Genomic DNA, 15,240 nt, shown 5'->3' on the forward strand with positions numbered 1-15,240 from the left:
TGCGTGCGCACACGCGTATATATACACATTATATATATATTATATATATATTTTATATATATATATATATATAATATATACATCAGAAATAACTTTAGGAATTCAAAAGTTTTTGGGATGTTTTGGCAAACCAATTTTTTAAAAAATGTGGCTATAGCAAACTATGGTCTCTGCATAAAGCCTATGTAACTCCGGACTACCAACAGTACATTTTTGTTATTAATCAAACAGAAAAAACACATTCTCTCTTTTTTGCACCATGGAATTTAATGCAAAGTAAATTATAACTCCCAACCCATGCTGGCATTTGGATATTTGAGGTTTTAAAATGGCTTTTTTTTTTTTTTTCTTTTGAGACCGAGTTTTTCTCTTGTCACCCAGGCTGGAGTAGAATGGCGCGATCTCGGCTCATTGCAACCTCCGCCTGCCTGGGTTCAAGTCATTCCACAGCCTTAGCCTCCCGAGTACCTGGGATTACAGGCATGCACCACCACGCCTGGGTAATTTTGTATTTTTAGTAGACACGGGGTTTCTCCACGTTGGTAAGGCTGGTCTCGAACTCCCAACCTCAGGTGATCCGCCCGCCTTGGCCTCCCAAAGTGCTGGGATTACAGGCGTGAGCCACTGTGCCTGGCCGGCTGTTTCTTGATAGACTGCTTTCCTGCTGTTAAAAAAATGTTATCATACATACAAAAAGTACATTTTTTTTTTTTGTTATAAGTGGTACCAATTTCAGAGATAATGAATTTGGAAAGAGAAAGAAAATGTGACCTGAGCAATATTAGTTCATAGGAAAGATAAAATTAAATAACCTAAGTGGTCCCATTTTGACAATTTTAAGAAACAAATGCACTTAGTACATTCTCTATAATTGTCCACCTAAAATTAGATGCTTAATACTCTTTGAAGAGTAAATTAGTTCCTATAACTAGACCGTTGGAATTACAGCAAAACAGTCATCCTAAGAAGCTCTATTGCCCAGCATTTAGAAATGTGAATACAAAGCAAACCCTACTTGGCAATTACATATATTTTTATTTATAAGCATTTAGCTAAAATTTATTTAGTGAATAACTGAAACATAAATAATTTGCCAATATAATGTAAGCTTGGATTTCCATATTCTAAAAGTACTTTTATGTTTTTCTAAATATTTCAAATAAAACTTATGTCTATATCTTCAAGTATAGTTCCCTTTTCTCTTATGTATTAGCAACCAAACTGAATTTTAGGTGATCAAGCATGTCATTTTATTCAAATTATATGATGGAGGTCCCTACACTGTAAGACTACAACCAGGAACAGTGCATCCATGAGTATAATGCATGTTGTGAATAATCACTATCAATGCCACTGTATTCCCGCATAAAAAGGCAGATAGCCCACTACTGATTTATTCTTCTAATTTCAACAATCATTGATCTTGAGGTAAATGCCAAAAACTCCTGAATAAACTTTGAAATGTAAAACAAAAATGTTTTAAAGATGTTTAATTGCAGTTGGCCAATATATACTTAATATGGCTTGCATTTTTATTTTGAAATAACATGGTGATTAAAAGGATTTCTAGGTCTTAAATCTGGAAAAAGGATCTGGAAAAACTTGGACTCCATGAGTAGTTTGCATTCAATCTTTCTGTGCTTTTTTTTTTTTTTCCTTTATAACAGGAATGGGATGGGGGAAGAATAAAAATCCTCATGCTATGTAAGTCATTTACTGTGATAAACAAGAATACAAAAACTATGGATTCTAAAATATATACATAAAGAAATAACTGCCAATCTTTGTCTACCTCTACATCATTTTGTCATAGAAGTTCATTAATTGTGATTTAAAAACTTAAAAGTTTTTTCAGAGAAAAGATGCAATAAGAAGTAGAAAGGAAGTAGAAAAGAAATTGTGCAAAAAAAGAAGCAGTTTATTAGATAATCTGACCCTGGGACACACTATTCCTTTCCCCCAAAATATCTTCCCTGATAAGAACTGAATTTAAAATTATTCTCACCTCGTTAGATTGCCTGAAAATCTAGCAACTAGAAACTTGATTAATGCACATCTTCCTTAAAAAATGCTAATTAACTATCAGCCACTGACAGAAAAATATAAACTAATTTAATGAGATAGCTTTCCTTTCACCTTTTTAGTTGGAAATATCTGTTCTGAGAAAATGGATATCCTGATCTGGGGAAGGAGAAGAGGAAGGAACAAGGAGTAAGGGCCACACTGTATCCTTCCGGGGATAGGGTAAACTTCGTTGGTGGAATATTGCTGTGAGGTGCTCAAGTAGGATAGATAGGATGAAGGGGCTGGAAAGCAGGAGAAAGAGAATTTACAGAATACCACAAATATACTTTGCCTACTTTCAAGCATAAGTTTTATCGTGGGCCTTAGGGCCAAGATAATTGGTTGTTTTCCTTCTTCATATATGAAAGACCTCTGTCTAGAAAATACTAGTCAACCTTTATGCAAGTTTCTGTGGGCAGTACTATTTTAACATGTTGTTCTAATGGGCAGACATTATAAATACCAAGCATCTGTTCTTAAGGTTGTGGGTTGCCTAAACATATGGAATCCCTTTGAGCCAAACAAAGGTGCTATCAAAAATGTTTTATTATGTTGAATTACCAATGACAATAAATTACAAAAAACAATGTTTAGACATTGCTGAGTCTAACAAAATAGGCAGAAGTTTGATCTTAGTGAAAGAACTTGAAACCATTGTTTTTTTTCCCCACAAAAATCCCCATCACCAGCACTGAATTTTAATTTTCTTGAAAACTGTTTCCTGAGTTTATTCATGGTAATACGTGCTTAAGGACAACAGATTGTTAGTCTATTTGAACAAACCTGATGTTTTCTCTAAGAAAAATTCAATATCTTCTCCCTTCAAGAACAACAATAAAACCCCCAAACTGTGCTATCATTAAATACTACCAAAAACCATTAACTAGAAAAACACAATGCAAAATAATTATTAAAGAATCCATTAGAAACCACAGTATTTTAAAGTCTTTTAGAAATAATGTGTTTTTTACTAGTTAAGCATTTATGGAAGCCTCATCAAAAAATATTCAATTCAAATCTGCATTTTTGGCTATAGAGTTCTAGCCAAACTGGACAGGATTAGCCATCCTTACCTGGGCTCCTTCTACAAAATTACAGTATAATTTGAAGCTTTCCCATACAATAAGTTTGCCTCCTACTACAGTTGTTAAGCTAGTATATTGGAGTTTTTCAGTAGAAAACCCTCAAACAATTATTGGGCACATCCTGTAGCATACCTGTGTCTTTTACATACTGTCAATCCTCATTAGGTGATCAGAAATCACACTGTTCATTGCTTAATACTTACAGTGTTCCTTTCATGATAGGACTGTATGGCATGAACTTTATCAGCAAGCTAATTTAAAATTAAGACTATCCACTTTTTAAAGTCATTGATTATAGAAAACCTGAAAGTTTTTTGTAATCATTTTTCATTTCTCAATTTCACATTCCCTAATTTTATTACTTGAAATGCATCCATGGAAATAGTATCTCTGTCCTGAAAACTTCAACACCAAAATCACACCTCTGATTTTGACATATCAATTCTGATAGGAAGAAGGCATAACAGCACAAGATAATGACAGGAGGAAAATAAGTCAGAATATATGCATACAAACTGTTACATGCAAGTACATAACAGTAATAAAGCAAATGAGAAAAGAAAAATCCAAAATGGAACATAAAAAAGCCACAAGACATGATACCTAACTACTTCTAGGCAATTATTTTTCATGTGGCATAAGTTGTTCTTTAATCTCTTTCAATTACTTCAAAAAGATACCTCAAAATAAGAATACATACTTTAATATATCACACCCAGGAAACAGGTCTTTGTGCATGGGGTATAGATTATTTGCATTACAAAGAGAATATGTATAGTTTATTTTATTAAATACCAAAGTTACAAGTTTCCCAGCCTAAATTGTATACTTCAGCACTCAGTAATCAACTTTCTCTCTGAATGAAACAAAGTAAAATAGATAGCAAACAACACACCTAACACACACAAGTAGTTCACTTATATTCACTAAAGAAAACTGTGATACCCTCCAGTTTACATTCATGAACTCTTTCTGTCAGTAGTAGTAGCAGTAGTAGTAGTAGTAGTAGTAGTAGTAGTAGTAGTAGTAGTAGTTGCTGCTGTTGCTGTAGCAATGGTATTTTCTTCAACAACGTGAAATGATTCTTTAACATTCCATCATTTAGAAAAAATAATGCATACTACACAGTGGTTCTGAATTATACATTAAATAAGACCAATTTGGCCAGATTTTTTTATAAATATGATTTCAAATGTGCTCACATTTCATGTAGACCATTAATATTATTCATATTGAAAATGTTAGTGTATCTTCATGAAGTCAAACTATTAAGTAGCATTGTCTAAAGCTTACTGTAATACATTATACTATATCATGTGTGCTATATGCACAAGTCCACTATAGTAAGATGTCAACTGTATTACCATAGGATTCAAGGAAGAATAATATGCTACACTGTACTTCAAAGCACATTGAAGACAGAAAAACAACAGTGTAGTTCATTTGTAAAGGGGATAGATGATTATTAAATCCAATTGGTTAACTTGAAAATCAGTTTATATAACACCAGGATAGTGTCAACACCACATACTTCATTTTCAAAGGCTTAACTATGACCTATTTAGAAGATTACACCAACAGTATAAAGCCTTTGGCAAAAAAAAAGTTTCACTTGTACTAAATTTCTATTAGATGTAAAATTTACAGAAGCCTTATAAAAAAACCTTTATTTCTAATGAGGCCACTTATGGATAATATACAGATCTGCCTGAACACATTATCTGTGATATAATTCTTCTATAAAAACTTTGGCACCAACTATATCAAGATTTAATATATTAGCACAAATGTATTTTGCTCTGGCACCAAACCACTATGTTTACATTTTAGTAACTACAGTGAGGCAAATAAATGGAGTCCTTTGGTTTTACAGAATAACAAGCTTCTACAATATGTTTTTTTTTTGTTTTTCTTTTTTTAAAAAAGCCTATCCTTCAGGATCTGATGTTAAAAAATACTAACATTGCTTGTCATTGTACTATTATATATGTATACTGATTGTTGGTAATGATTCCCCAAACCATAATTGTATGAAACAAGAAAAAAATTAAATTAACTTTATTTAAAAGGAATTTTAGAAGCTAATGTGCAGAGAAGTTGTGATGACCTGGTGGACATCCATTATGTGCTTAAATGAACACTTGAACACTACTGCAAACACATAATATGAATATTGTGGACCTGTGCATGGTTTTTTAAATCTCATTTCCCCTAAAAATGGGGACTTATATTACTTAATATTCAAGTAATTTAGCAGAAAACGATGCCTTTGATAAGATTCGGAAAAAAAACTACACATTTAATTTCATCTTCATCCAGTTTAACCAAGGAACACCACAAATCTTACAGGCCAGTTGATGTTCGCTTTTTCATGCTCCGTCGCTGGGCTAAGCTTGAAGCAGCTACAGGCTCTAGGACTGGTTGAAACGTCTTGTGAGTCAGGGCAGAATATGTTGCAACCATTGCTCCCTAAATTAATGAGAAAATGTCACAAACTAAGTAACAATTCTGGAGTTAAAAAAAAAAAAACAAAAAAAACCTTTCACATTATATCATGAGACATTTAATCTAGAACAAAATGTCTCCTAGGAAAACAACTGAATATATTAGATCTGAAACTGATGCTCCTTTGATGAATATTACTTGTATGTTTTTCATTCCGATAACTACGCTTTTTAGAAAACAATGTTAAAATACTAACATTTAAAACCTTAGTTCAATATATATGGATATAGAAATGGTTTCATGAACCGTTATAATTTACGAACAAATAGCAATCTTTTGTTTCTATGTGAAACTTGCATTTAGCTCAATCCTAATTCCAGCATCTCTCAAAAACAAGGCAGGTACAATCAAGAAATTTTTATTGTTTCACCTGAAAGGTAGTAGTAAAGTAAACTAAGAAAATCACATGGTTGTTAATTTAAAATAATCTATCTTTAAAAAATAAAGATATTTTAAGGAATTATCTAAGTGTCATCAGCAAATGGATTTATTAGGTATCAGATATTTAGAAGGCACCTAAAAGTATGGTTGTTTTACCTTAACAACATGTGACATATCATTTCTCTTTGGCTGCTCATTTGGCAACTGGTCTCTGTGAGTTATCCATGAGTGCTTTAATATTTGTTCAGTAGTGTACCGCTGACGTGGGTCCATATGAAGCATATGGGAAAGTAAATCCTAAATTAAAATAAAAAAAATGTGTATACGCACAAATATATGTAATTTCACATTTACTGAAAATGTGGCAGCATCAATAGCCTTGTAATTTGTTTATTTTACCTACACTTATGGAAAGTAAAATGTATACTCTGTACAGTTAACTCTCAAGAGAATCTTGAGAGAGATTTTTCAATATATACTAAATCCTCATATGCCACTTTTAAATTGGGAGGTGCCAAATCTATAGAATTGGGTGCCTTATTAGTGAGGGAGGAGGAAAATGACAAATGGCAGAAGTTATCCTGGAATGTGCTAAATGTTCAGAAAGAGACAAGAGCTATTGAACTCTGCTGTTAAGTTGGGCCCCAAGGTGTAAGGGAACGTGTACACAGATAAAACATAGAAGGGAGAGCCCCTTGTAGTTAATACATTCAATAAATGGTGATTTACTGTACACCATATTAAGAATACAAAGCATAAATCCAATGTTACCAACTGGCTTCTACCATAGTAATGCTCAGAGCACTGTAAGTTTTCCATCAGAATAACTATGAATTTGTTTATGTTACCTCTGTTTTAATAAAAAAAAGTTGTAAATTTAATATAACCTTACTTGAAAAGTTTTAAATATATTACAAGAGGTAACACTTTTAAATAAACTGTCTCTCCCAAGTATCTTTTAGAAAAATGAGAAGTAAACTCCTTAACAAGCATTTTTGGAAGATTTGGCAAGATGGCTGAATAGGAACAGCTCTGGTCTGCAGTTCCCAGCAAAACCAATGCAGAAGGCGGGTGATTTCTGCATTCCAGCTGAGGTACCCAGTTCATCTCACTGGGACTGGTTAGGCAGTGGGTGCAACCAACAGAGGATTAGCAGAAGCAGGGTGGGGCGTCACTTCACATGAGAAGTGCAAGGAGCTGGGGGACCTCCCTCCCCTAGCCAAGGGAAGCTGTTAAGAACTGTGCTACCCAGCTGGTATAATATGCTTTTCTCATGGTTTGCAATCCATGGATCAGGAGATTCCCTCGTGTGCTACACCACCAGGGACCTGGGTTTCAAGGACAAAACTGTACGACTGTTTGGGCCAATACTGAGCTAGCTACAGTTTTTTTTTTTCACCCCATATTCCAGTGGTGCTTGGAATCCCAGTGAGACAGAACCATCACTCCCCTGAAAATGGGGCCAAAGCCAGGGAGCCAAGTGTTCTCACTCAGTGGGACCCACTCGCATGGAGCCCAACAAGCCAAGAACCACTGGCTTGAAGTTCTCACAGCCAGCACAGCAGTATGAAGTCAACCTGGGACAATCAAGCTTGGTAGCAGGAGAGGTGTCTACCATTACTGTGGCTTGAGTAGGTGGTATTCCCCTGACAGCGCTAAAGAGGCCGGAGGGCTTGGAATGAACAGAATTCATCACAGCCTAGCAAAGTGGCTGTGACCAGACTACCTCTTTAGATTCCTCCTTTATGAACAGGGAATCTCTGAAAGGCAGCAGCCCCATTCAGGGGCTTACAGATGAAACTCCTATTACCCTCGGACGGAGTACCTGGGAGAAGGGGCAACAGTGGGCACAGCTTCAGTGGACTTAAACTTTCCTGCCTGCTGGCTCTGCAGAGCACTGGAGCTCTGCTAATGGACAGACTGCCTCCTAAAGTGGGTCCCTGACAGCTGTGCATCCTGACTGGGAGAGACCTCCCAACAGGGGTCAACAGACACCTCATACAGGAGAGCACTAGCTGGCATCAGGCTGGTGCCCCTCTAAAATGAAGCCTCCAGAAAAAGAAGTGCGAGGCAATCTTTGCTGTTCTGCAGTCTCTACTACTGATACCCAGGTAAAAAGGGTCTGCAGTGGACATCCAGCAAACTGCAACAGACTTGCAGAAGAGGGGCCAGCCTGTTAGAAGAAAAACTAACAAACAGAAAGCAACAACATCAACATCAACATAAACAATAAAGATCCCTATGCAGAAACTCCATCCAAAAGTCATCAGCCTCAAATATCAAAGGTAGAAAACTCCACAAACATGAGGAAAAAAGTGGAAAAATTGTGAAAATTCCAAAAACCAGAATGCCTATTTTCCAAATTATCAAAACTCATCTCCAGCAAGGGCACAAAACTGGACAGAGAATGATACTAATTAATTCACAAAAGTCGGCTTCAGAAGGTTGGTAATAACAAACTCATCTGAGCTAAAGGAGCATGTTCTAATCCAATGCAAGGAAGCTAAGGGCCTTGATATAAGATTACAGGAATGGGTAACTAGAATAACTACTTTAAGCAACATAACTGACCTGATGGAGATGAAAAAACACTGCACGAGAACTTCGTGAAGCATACACAAGTATCGATAGTTGAATTGATCAAGTGGAAGAAATATCAGAGAATGAAGATCAACTTAATGAAATAAAGCATGAAGACAAGATTAGAGGAAAAAGAATTAAAAAGAACTAACAAAGCCTCCAATAAATATGAGACTATGTGAAAAGAACATATCTACGATGGATTAGTGAACCTGAAAGTGACAGGGAGAATGGAACCAAGTTGCAAAGCACACTTCACGGTATCATCCAGGAGAACTTCCCCAACATAGCAAAACAAGCCATCATTCAAATTCAGGAAATACAGAGAACACAACTAAAATAATCCTTGAAAAGAGCAACCCCAAGAGACATAATCATCAGATTCTTCAAGTTTGAAACAAAGGAAAAATGTTAAGGGTAGCCAGAGAGAAAGGTCGGGTTAACCTACAAAGGGAAACCATCAGGCTAACAGCAGATCGCTCTGCAGAAAGGCTACAAGTCAGAATAGAGTAGGGGCCAATATTCAACATTCTTAAAAAAAAAAAAGAAGAAGAAGAAGAATTTTCAACCCAGAATTTCACAAACGGCCAAACTAAGCTTTATAAGCCAAGAAGAAATAAAATCCATTACAGACATGAAAATGCTGAGGGATTTTGCCACAATCAGGCCTACATAACACCGCATGTTCTCACTCATAGGCGGGTGTTGAACAATGAGAACACGTGGACACAGGGAGGGGATCACTACACACTGGGGTCAGTTGGGGGGAAATAGGGGAGGGACGGTGGGGGGTGGGAAGCTGGGGAGAGATAGCAAGGGGAGAAATGCCAGATGTAGGTGATGGGGAGGAAGGCAGCAAATCACACTGCCACGTGTGTTACTATGCAACAATTTTGTATGTTCTTCACATGTACCCCAAAACCTAAAATGCAATAAAATAAATAAATGGGGAAAAAAAAAGAGCTCCTGAAGAAAGCTTTAAATATGGAAAGGAAAAGTGGTAACTGCTACTGCAAAACAAAAATATAAAGATCAGTGACACTATAAAGAAACTGCAAAAACTAATGTGCAAAATAACCAGTTAGCATCATGAAGACAGAATCAAATTCACACATAACAGTATTAACGTTCAATGTAAATGGGCTAAATGCCCCAATGAAAAGACACAATCTGGCAAATTGGATAAAGAGTCAAGACTCATTGGTGTGCTGTATTCTGGAGATACAGCTCATGTGCAAAGACACTCATAGGCTCAAAATAAAGGAATGGAGGAATATTTACCAAGCAAAGGAAAGAAAAAAAAAATAGCAGGGGTTACAATCTTAGTCTCTGATAAAACAGACTTTAAACCAACAAAGATGAACAAAGACAAAGAAGGGCATTACATAATGGTAAAGAGATCAATGCAACAAGAAGAGCTAACTATCTTAAATATATACGCGCCCAATACAGGAGCATCCAGATTCATAAAACAAGTGCTTCCAGACCTACCAAGAGACTTTAGACTTCCATACCATAGTAGTGGAAGACTTTAACACCCCACAGTCAATATTAGACAGATCAGCAAGACACAAAATTAACAAGGATATTCAGGACATAATCTTAGCCCTGGACCATGCAGACCTAATAGATATCTACAGAAATCTCCACCCCAAATCAACAGAATATACATTCTTCTCAGAAACACATTCCACTTATTGTAAAATCAAACACATAATTGAAACTAAAACACTCCTCAGAAAATGCAAAAGAACAAAAATCATAAAAAAAACCACATTTCTCAGACCACAGTACAATCAAAGTAGAACTCAAGATTAAGAACCTCATTCAAAATCACACAACTACATGGAAATTGAACAACCTGCTCCTGACAGACTACCAGGTAAATAATGAAATGAAGGCAGAAATAAGTCATTTGAAACCAATGAGAACAAAAACACAATGGACCAGAATCTCTGGGACGCGGCTAAACCCGTATTAAGAGGGAAAGTTTATGGCACTAAATGCCCATATCAGAAAGCTGAAAAGATCTGAAATCAACATTCAAACATCACAATTTAAAAAAACTAGATAAAAAAGAGCAAACAAATTCAAAAGCTAGCAGAAACAAGGAATAACTAGGATCAGAACAGAACTGAAGAAGATAGAGACATGGAAATATCTTTAAAAAAATCAATGAATTCAGAAGCTGTTTTCTTTTTGAAAAGATCAACAAAATAGATAGACCACTAGCCAGACTAATAAAGAAGGAAAGAAGAATCAAATAGACAAAATAAAAATGATAAAGGGGATATCACCATTGATCCCACAGAATACTATAAACACCTCTACACAAACAAACTAGAAAAGCTAGAAAAAGGGGATAAATTTCTGGAAACAAATAACCTCCCAAGGGTAAACCAGAAAGAAGTTGAATGCCTGAATAGAGCAATAACAAGTTCTGAAATTGAGGTAGAAATTAATAGTCCACCAACAAAAGAAAGCCCAGAACCAGATAAATTCACGCCAAAGTATAAGTGAGGTACAAAGAGGGGCTGCTACAATTTCCTTCTCAAACTATTCAAAACAATAAAAAAGAGGGATGCTTTCCTAACTCATTTTATGAGGCCAGCATCATCCTGATAGAAAAACCTGGCAGAGACACAACAAAAAGAGAAAATTTCAGACAAATATATTTGATGAACATCGATGCAAAAATCCTCAATAAAATACTGGCAAACCAAATCGGGCAGCACATGAAAAAGCTTATCCAACACAAACAAATTGGTTTCATCCCTGGGATGCAAGACTGGATCAACATATGCAAACTAATAAACATAATCCATCACATAATACCAATGACAAAAGAATCACGATTATCTCAATAGATGCAGAAAAGGCCTTATGAAATTCAACACCAGTTCATGTCAAAACCTCAATAAACTAGGCATTGATGGAACATACCTCAAAGTAGTAAGAACCATTTATGACAAACCTATAGCCTACTATAGCCTATACCATACTGAATAGGAAGAAACTGGAAGCATTCCCTATGGATACCAGCATAAGACAGGGATGCCCTCTCTTACAACACCTAATCAACATAGTATTGAAAGTTCTAGCCAGGACAATCAGTCAGGAGAAAGAAATAAAGGATACTCAAATAGAAAGAAAGAAAGTCATATTGTCTATGTTTACAGATGACATAATTGTAAATTTAGAAAACCCCATCATCTCACCCTAAAAATGCCTTAAGTTGATAAGCAACTTCAACAAAGTCTCAGAATACAAAATCAATGTGCAAAAATCACAAACATTTCTATACACCAATAATAGACAAACAGAAAGCCAAATCATAAGTCAACTCCCATTCACAATTGCTACAAAAAGAATAAAATACCTAGGAATACATCTTATAAGGGACATGGAGGATCTCTTCAAAGAGAACTGCAAACCAATGCTCAAGGAAATAGAAGAGGATACAAACAAAATGGAATAACATTCCATGCTCATGGATAAGAATAAATATTGTGAAAATAGCCTTAATGTCCAAAGTAATTCATAGACTCAATGCTATCCCCATCAAGCTACCATTTACTTTCTTTGCAGAATTAGAAACTACTAATTTAAATTTCATATAGAACCAAAAAAGCCCATATACCCAAGACAATCCTAAACAAAAAGAACAAAGCTGGAGGCATCGCACTACCTGACTTCAAATTACACTAAAAAACTACAGTAACCAAAACAGCATGGTACTGGTGCCAAAACGGATATATAGACCAATGAAACAGAATAGAGGCCTTGGAAATAACACCAAAAATTGACACACATCAGATTTTTGACAAAACTGACAAAAGCAATAGGCAAAGGATTCAGTATTTAATAAATGGTGCTGGGAAAACTAGCTAGCCACATGTAGAAAACAGAAATTGGATCCCTTCCTTACACATTATCAAAAATTAATTCAAGGTGGATTAGTGACTTAAATACAAAATCTAAAATCATAGAAACCCTCCAAGAAAACCTGGGCTATACCATTCAGGACACAGGCATGGGCAAAGATTTCATGACTAAAACACCCAAAACAATTGCAACAAAAGCCAAAATTGACAAATGGGATCTAATTAAATTAAAGAGCCTCTGCACAGCAAAAGAAATTATCAGAGTGAACAGGCAACCTACAGAAGGGAAGAAAATTTTTGCATCTGAGAAAGGTCTAATGTCCAGAATCTACAAGGAACTTAAACAAATTTACAAGAAAAAAAACAAAAAACAAAAAACAAAAAACCTCATCAAAAAGTGGTCTAGGATATGAACAGACACTTCTCAAAAAGAAGACATTTATGTGGCCAACAAATATGAAAGGAAAACGCTAATCATTGTCATTAGAGAAATGCAAATCAAAACCACATTGAGATATCATCTCATGCAAGTTAGAATGGTGGTCATTAAAAAGTCAAAAAACAACAGATGCTGGTGAGGATCTGAAGAAATAGGAATGATTTTACACTCTTGGTGGGAGTGTAAACTAACTCAACCATTGAGGAAGACAGTGCAGTGATTCCTCAAGGTTCTAGAACCAGAAATATCATTTGACCCAGCAATCCCATTACTTAGTATACATCCAAAGGATTATAAATGATTCTAGTATAGACACATGCACATGTATGTTTACTGCAACACTATTTACAATGGCAAAGACTTGGAAGCAACCCAAATGCCCACCAATGATAGAGTGGATAAAGGAAATGTAGCACATATACACCACGGAATACTATACATTCGTCAAAAATAACGAGCTGTCTTTGCAGGGACATGGATGAAGCTGGAAATAATCATACTCAGCAAACTAACACAGGGACAGGAAACCAAACACAGCATATTCTCACTCATAAGTAGGAGGTGAACAATGAGAATACATGGACACAGGGAGGGGAACATCACACACCAGGGGCTGTTGGAGGTTAAGGGTCAAGACGATGGAGAGCATTAGGACAAATAACTAATACATGCAGGGCATAAAACCAAGATGGGTTGATAGGTGCAGCAAACTCTCATGGCATATATATACCTAAATAACAAACCTGCACATTCTATAAATGTATCCCACAACTTAAAGTAAAATAAAATTTTAAAAAACTGTTCTAATATAAAAACAACATCATTGTATGCAAGCTTTTTATCAGCAGCAGAAGCAGTGAAACTAAAGACTCTAAATAGTACTATCAGATTCTGAAAAATAATGTAATTGGCTGAAATCATATAAGGGATTAGGGCAACCAATCAAAAACCATACTGGGAAAAAATTTACAAAAATAAATAACAATTAGTACTAAAAAGAAGATAATAATGATTTCAATGAAACAAATCTAAGCAGTTATTGAAAAAATAAAATTTCAATAGTCCAAGGATTTCTGCTTCTGGTCAAGATGAAATACCAAGGACTGAATGTACTATCTGCCTGAAACAAACAAACAAACAAAAAAAAAAACATAAAATATATGAGTTGACAGCTTTCAGGATATCAGACGTTAGACAACAAAGGAAAGTAATTCCTAATAGCAGGAAACAATCAGATTCACATTGTGATTGCTTCAGCTTACTAACTTGAGAGAGTTTTCTAGCTGTTGTGCAGGTAAGGGAAATTCAGGCAAAGCTGAGGATCTGAGGAGACAGAACTGAGACTCAGGGGAGACCAAGGCAAACAGAATTAGCAGGACAGACTCTAAGAGGGTTTTGAGGAGCAGGGAGAGAAAATTATAAAGCTCTATAAAAGGTCTCCCTAAAGTATCTAGCAAATTACTACTGATAAACAAATGTGAGGAAACAAACCAAGACCTTAGAAAGAACTATCTGAAAGGATTGGATGAAAATCAGAACTCAAATAATTGAAGTGTCTAGCCTGTTTCCACCTGCAAAAATGGAAATCATAATTCATGAAGTATATTATAGAGTACTTAGAAGCATCTCGCCTAAATAGTTAGTAGCCCTAGAATAAACAATTGTCTAGCCCTGCCTAAAAAACTTAAAAAGGAGGACCCAAAAGTATAAAATTGTTTCCAGCAAATTAACTTCTGCCCAGAATAAAACTCAAGCATACTTATAAGAAAATGAAAAACTAAACCTAAAATTAAAAGAAAATAAATAACAAACATCAGAGAAGAAATAAAATAGAGAATAAAAATGCAAATGACAAATGAAAAAGGGTTGGTTTTATGAAAAGATAAACACAACTGACAAACCTTTAATGGGACTAAGAAAAAAGAGAGATTATTGAAATCAATAAAATCCAATGGAAAAGAAGACATTACAATTGATTCCCCAGAAATGCAAAGAGTTATGAAACTACTATGAACAACTATATGCCAACAAATTGGAACATCTAGAAGAAATTGATATATTCTTGGATATATCAAATATATCAAAATTGATTTGACAAAATAGAAAATCTGAACAGACCAATAGCCATTACAGGATTTAATCAGTTACAAAAAGTCTCCCATCAAAGAAAATCCCATTATCTGATGCCTTTACTGTTGAATTCTTAAGAACAAATAGCAATCCTTTTCAAACCTTTCCAAAAAATGAAGAGGAGAGAATCCTTCCAAATTCATTATAAGAAGCCAAAATAAAACCTACTGTC

The 15,240-nt window shown here is 35.3% G+C and overlaps 1 protein-coding gene across 8 annotated transcripts in view; it reads right to left on the reverse strand.

Moving 5' to 3' along the window:
• Positions 1 to 2,592: 2,592 nt before the first annotated feature.
• Positions 2,593 to 15,240, reverse strand: part of RPS6KA6 (ribosomal protein S6 kinase A6) — a 130,234-nt gene continuing 117,586 nt past the window's right edge. For 6 of the 8 annotated variants that reach the window (XM_032251394.1, XM_032251397.1, XM_032251395.1 and 3 more), the window contains 2 exons: positions 6,192 to 6,332; positions 2,593 to 5,618 (listed from right to left, as the gene is read on the reverse strand). In XM_032251394.1, coding sequence (XP_032107285.1) covers positions 5,493 to 5,618; positions 6,192 to 6,332 — 267 coding nt within the window. In that variant the 3' untranslated portion in view covers positions 2,593 to 5,492. Of the gene's footprint in view, positions 5,619 to 6,191; positions 6,333 to 15,240 lie in introns of those variants that run through there. The other 2 variants (XR_004260815.1, XM_032251396.1) reach the window with 2 other exon arrangements.

Source organism: Sapajus apella, unplaced genomic scaffold (genome assembly GCF_009761245.1).
Source record: "Sapajus apella isolate SASKATOON/1434 unplaced genomic scaffold, GSC_monkey_1.0 scaffold75, whole genome shotgun sequence".
Taxonomy (NCBI): domain Eukaryota; kingdom Metazoa; phylum Chordata; class Mammalia; order Primates; family Cebidae; genus Sapajus; species Sapajus apella.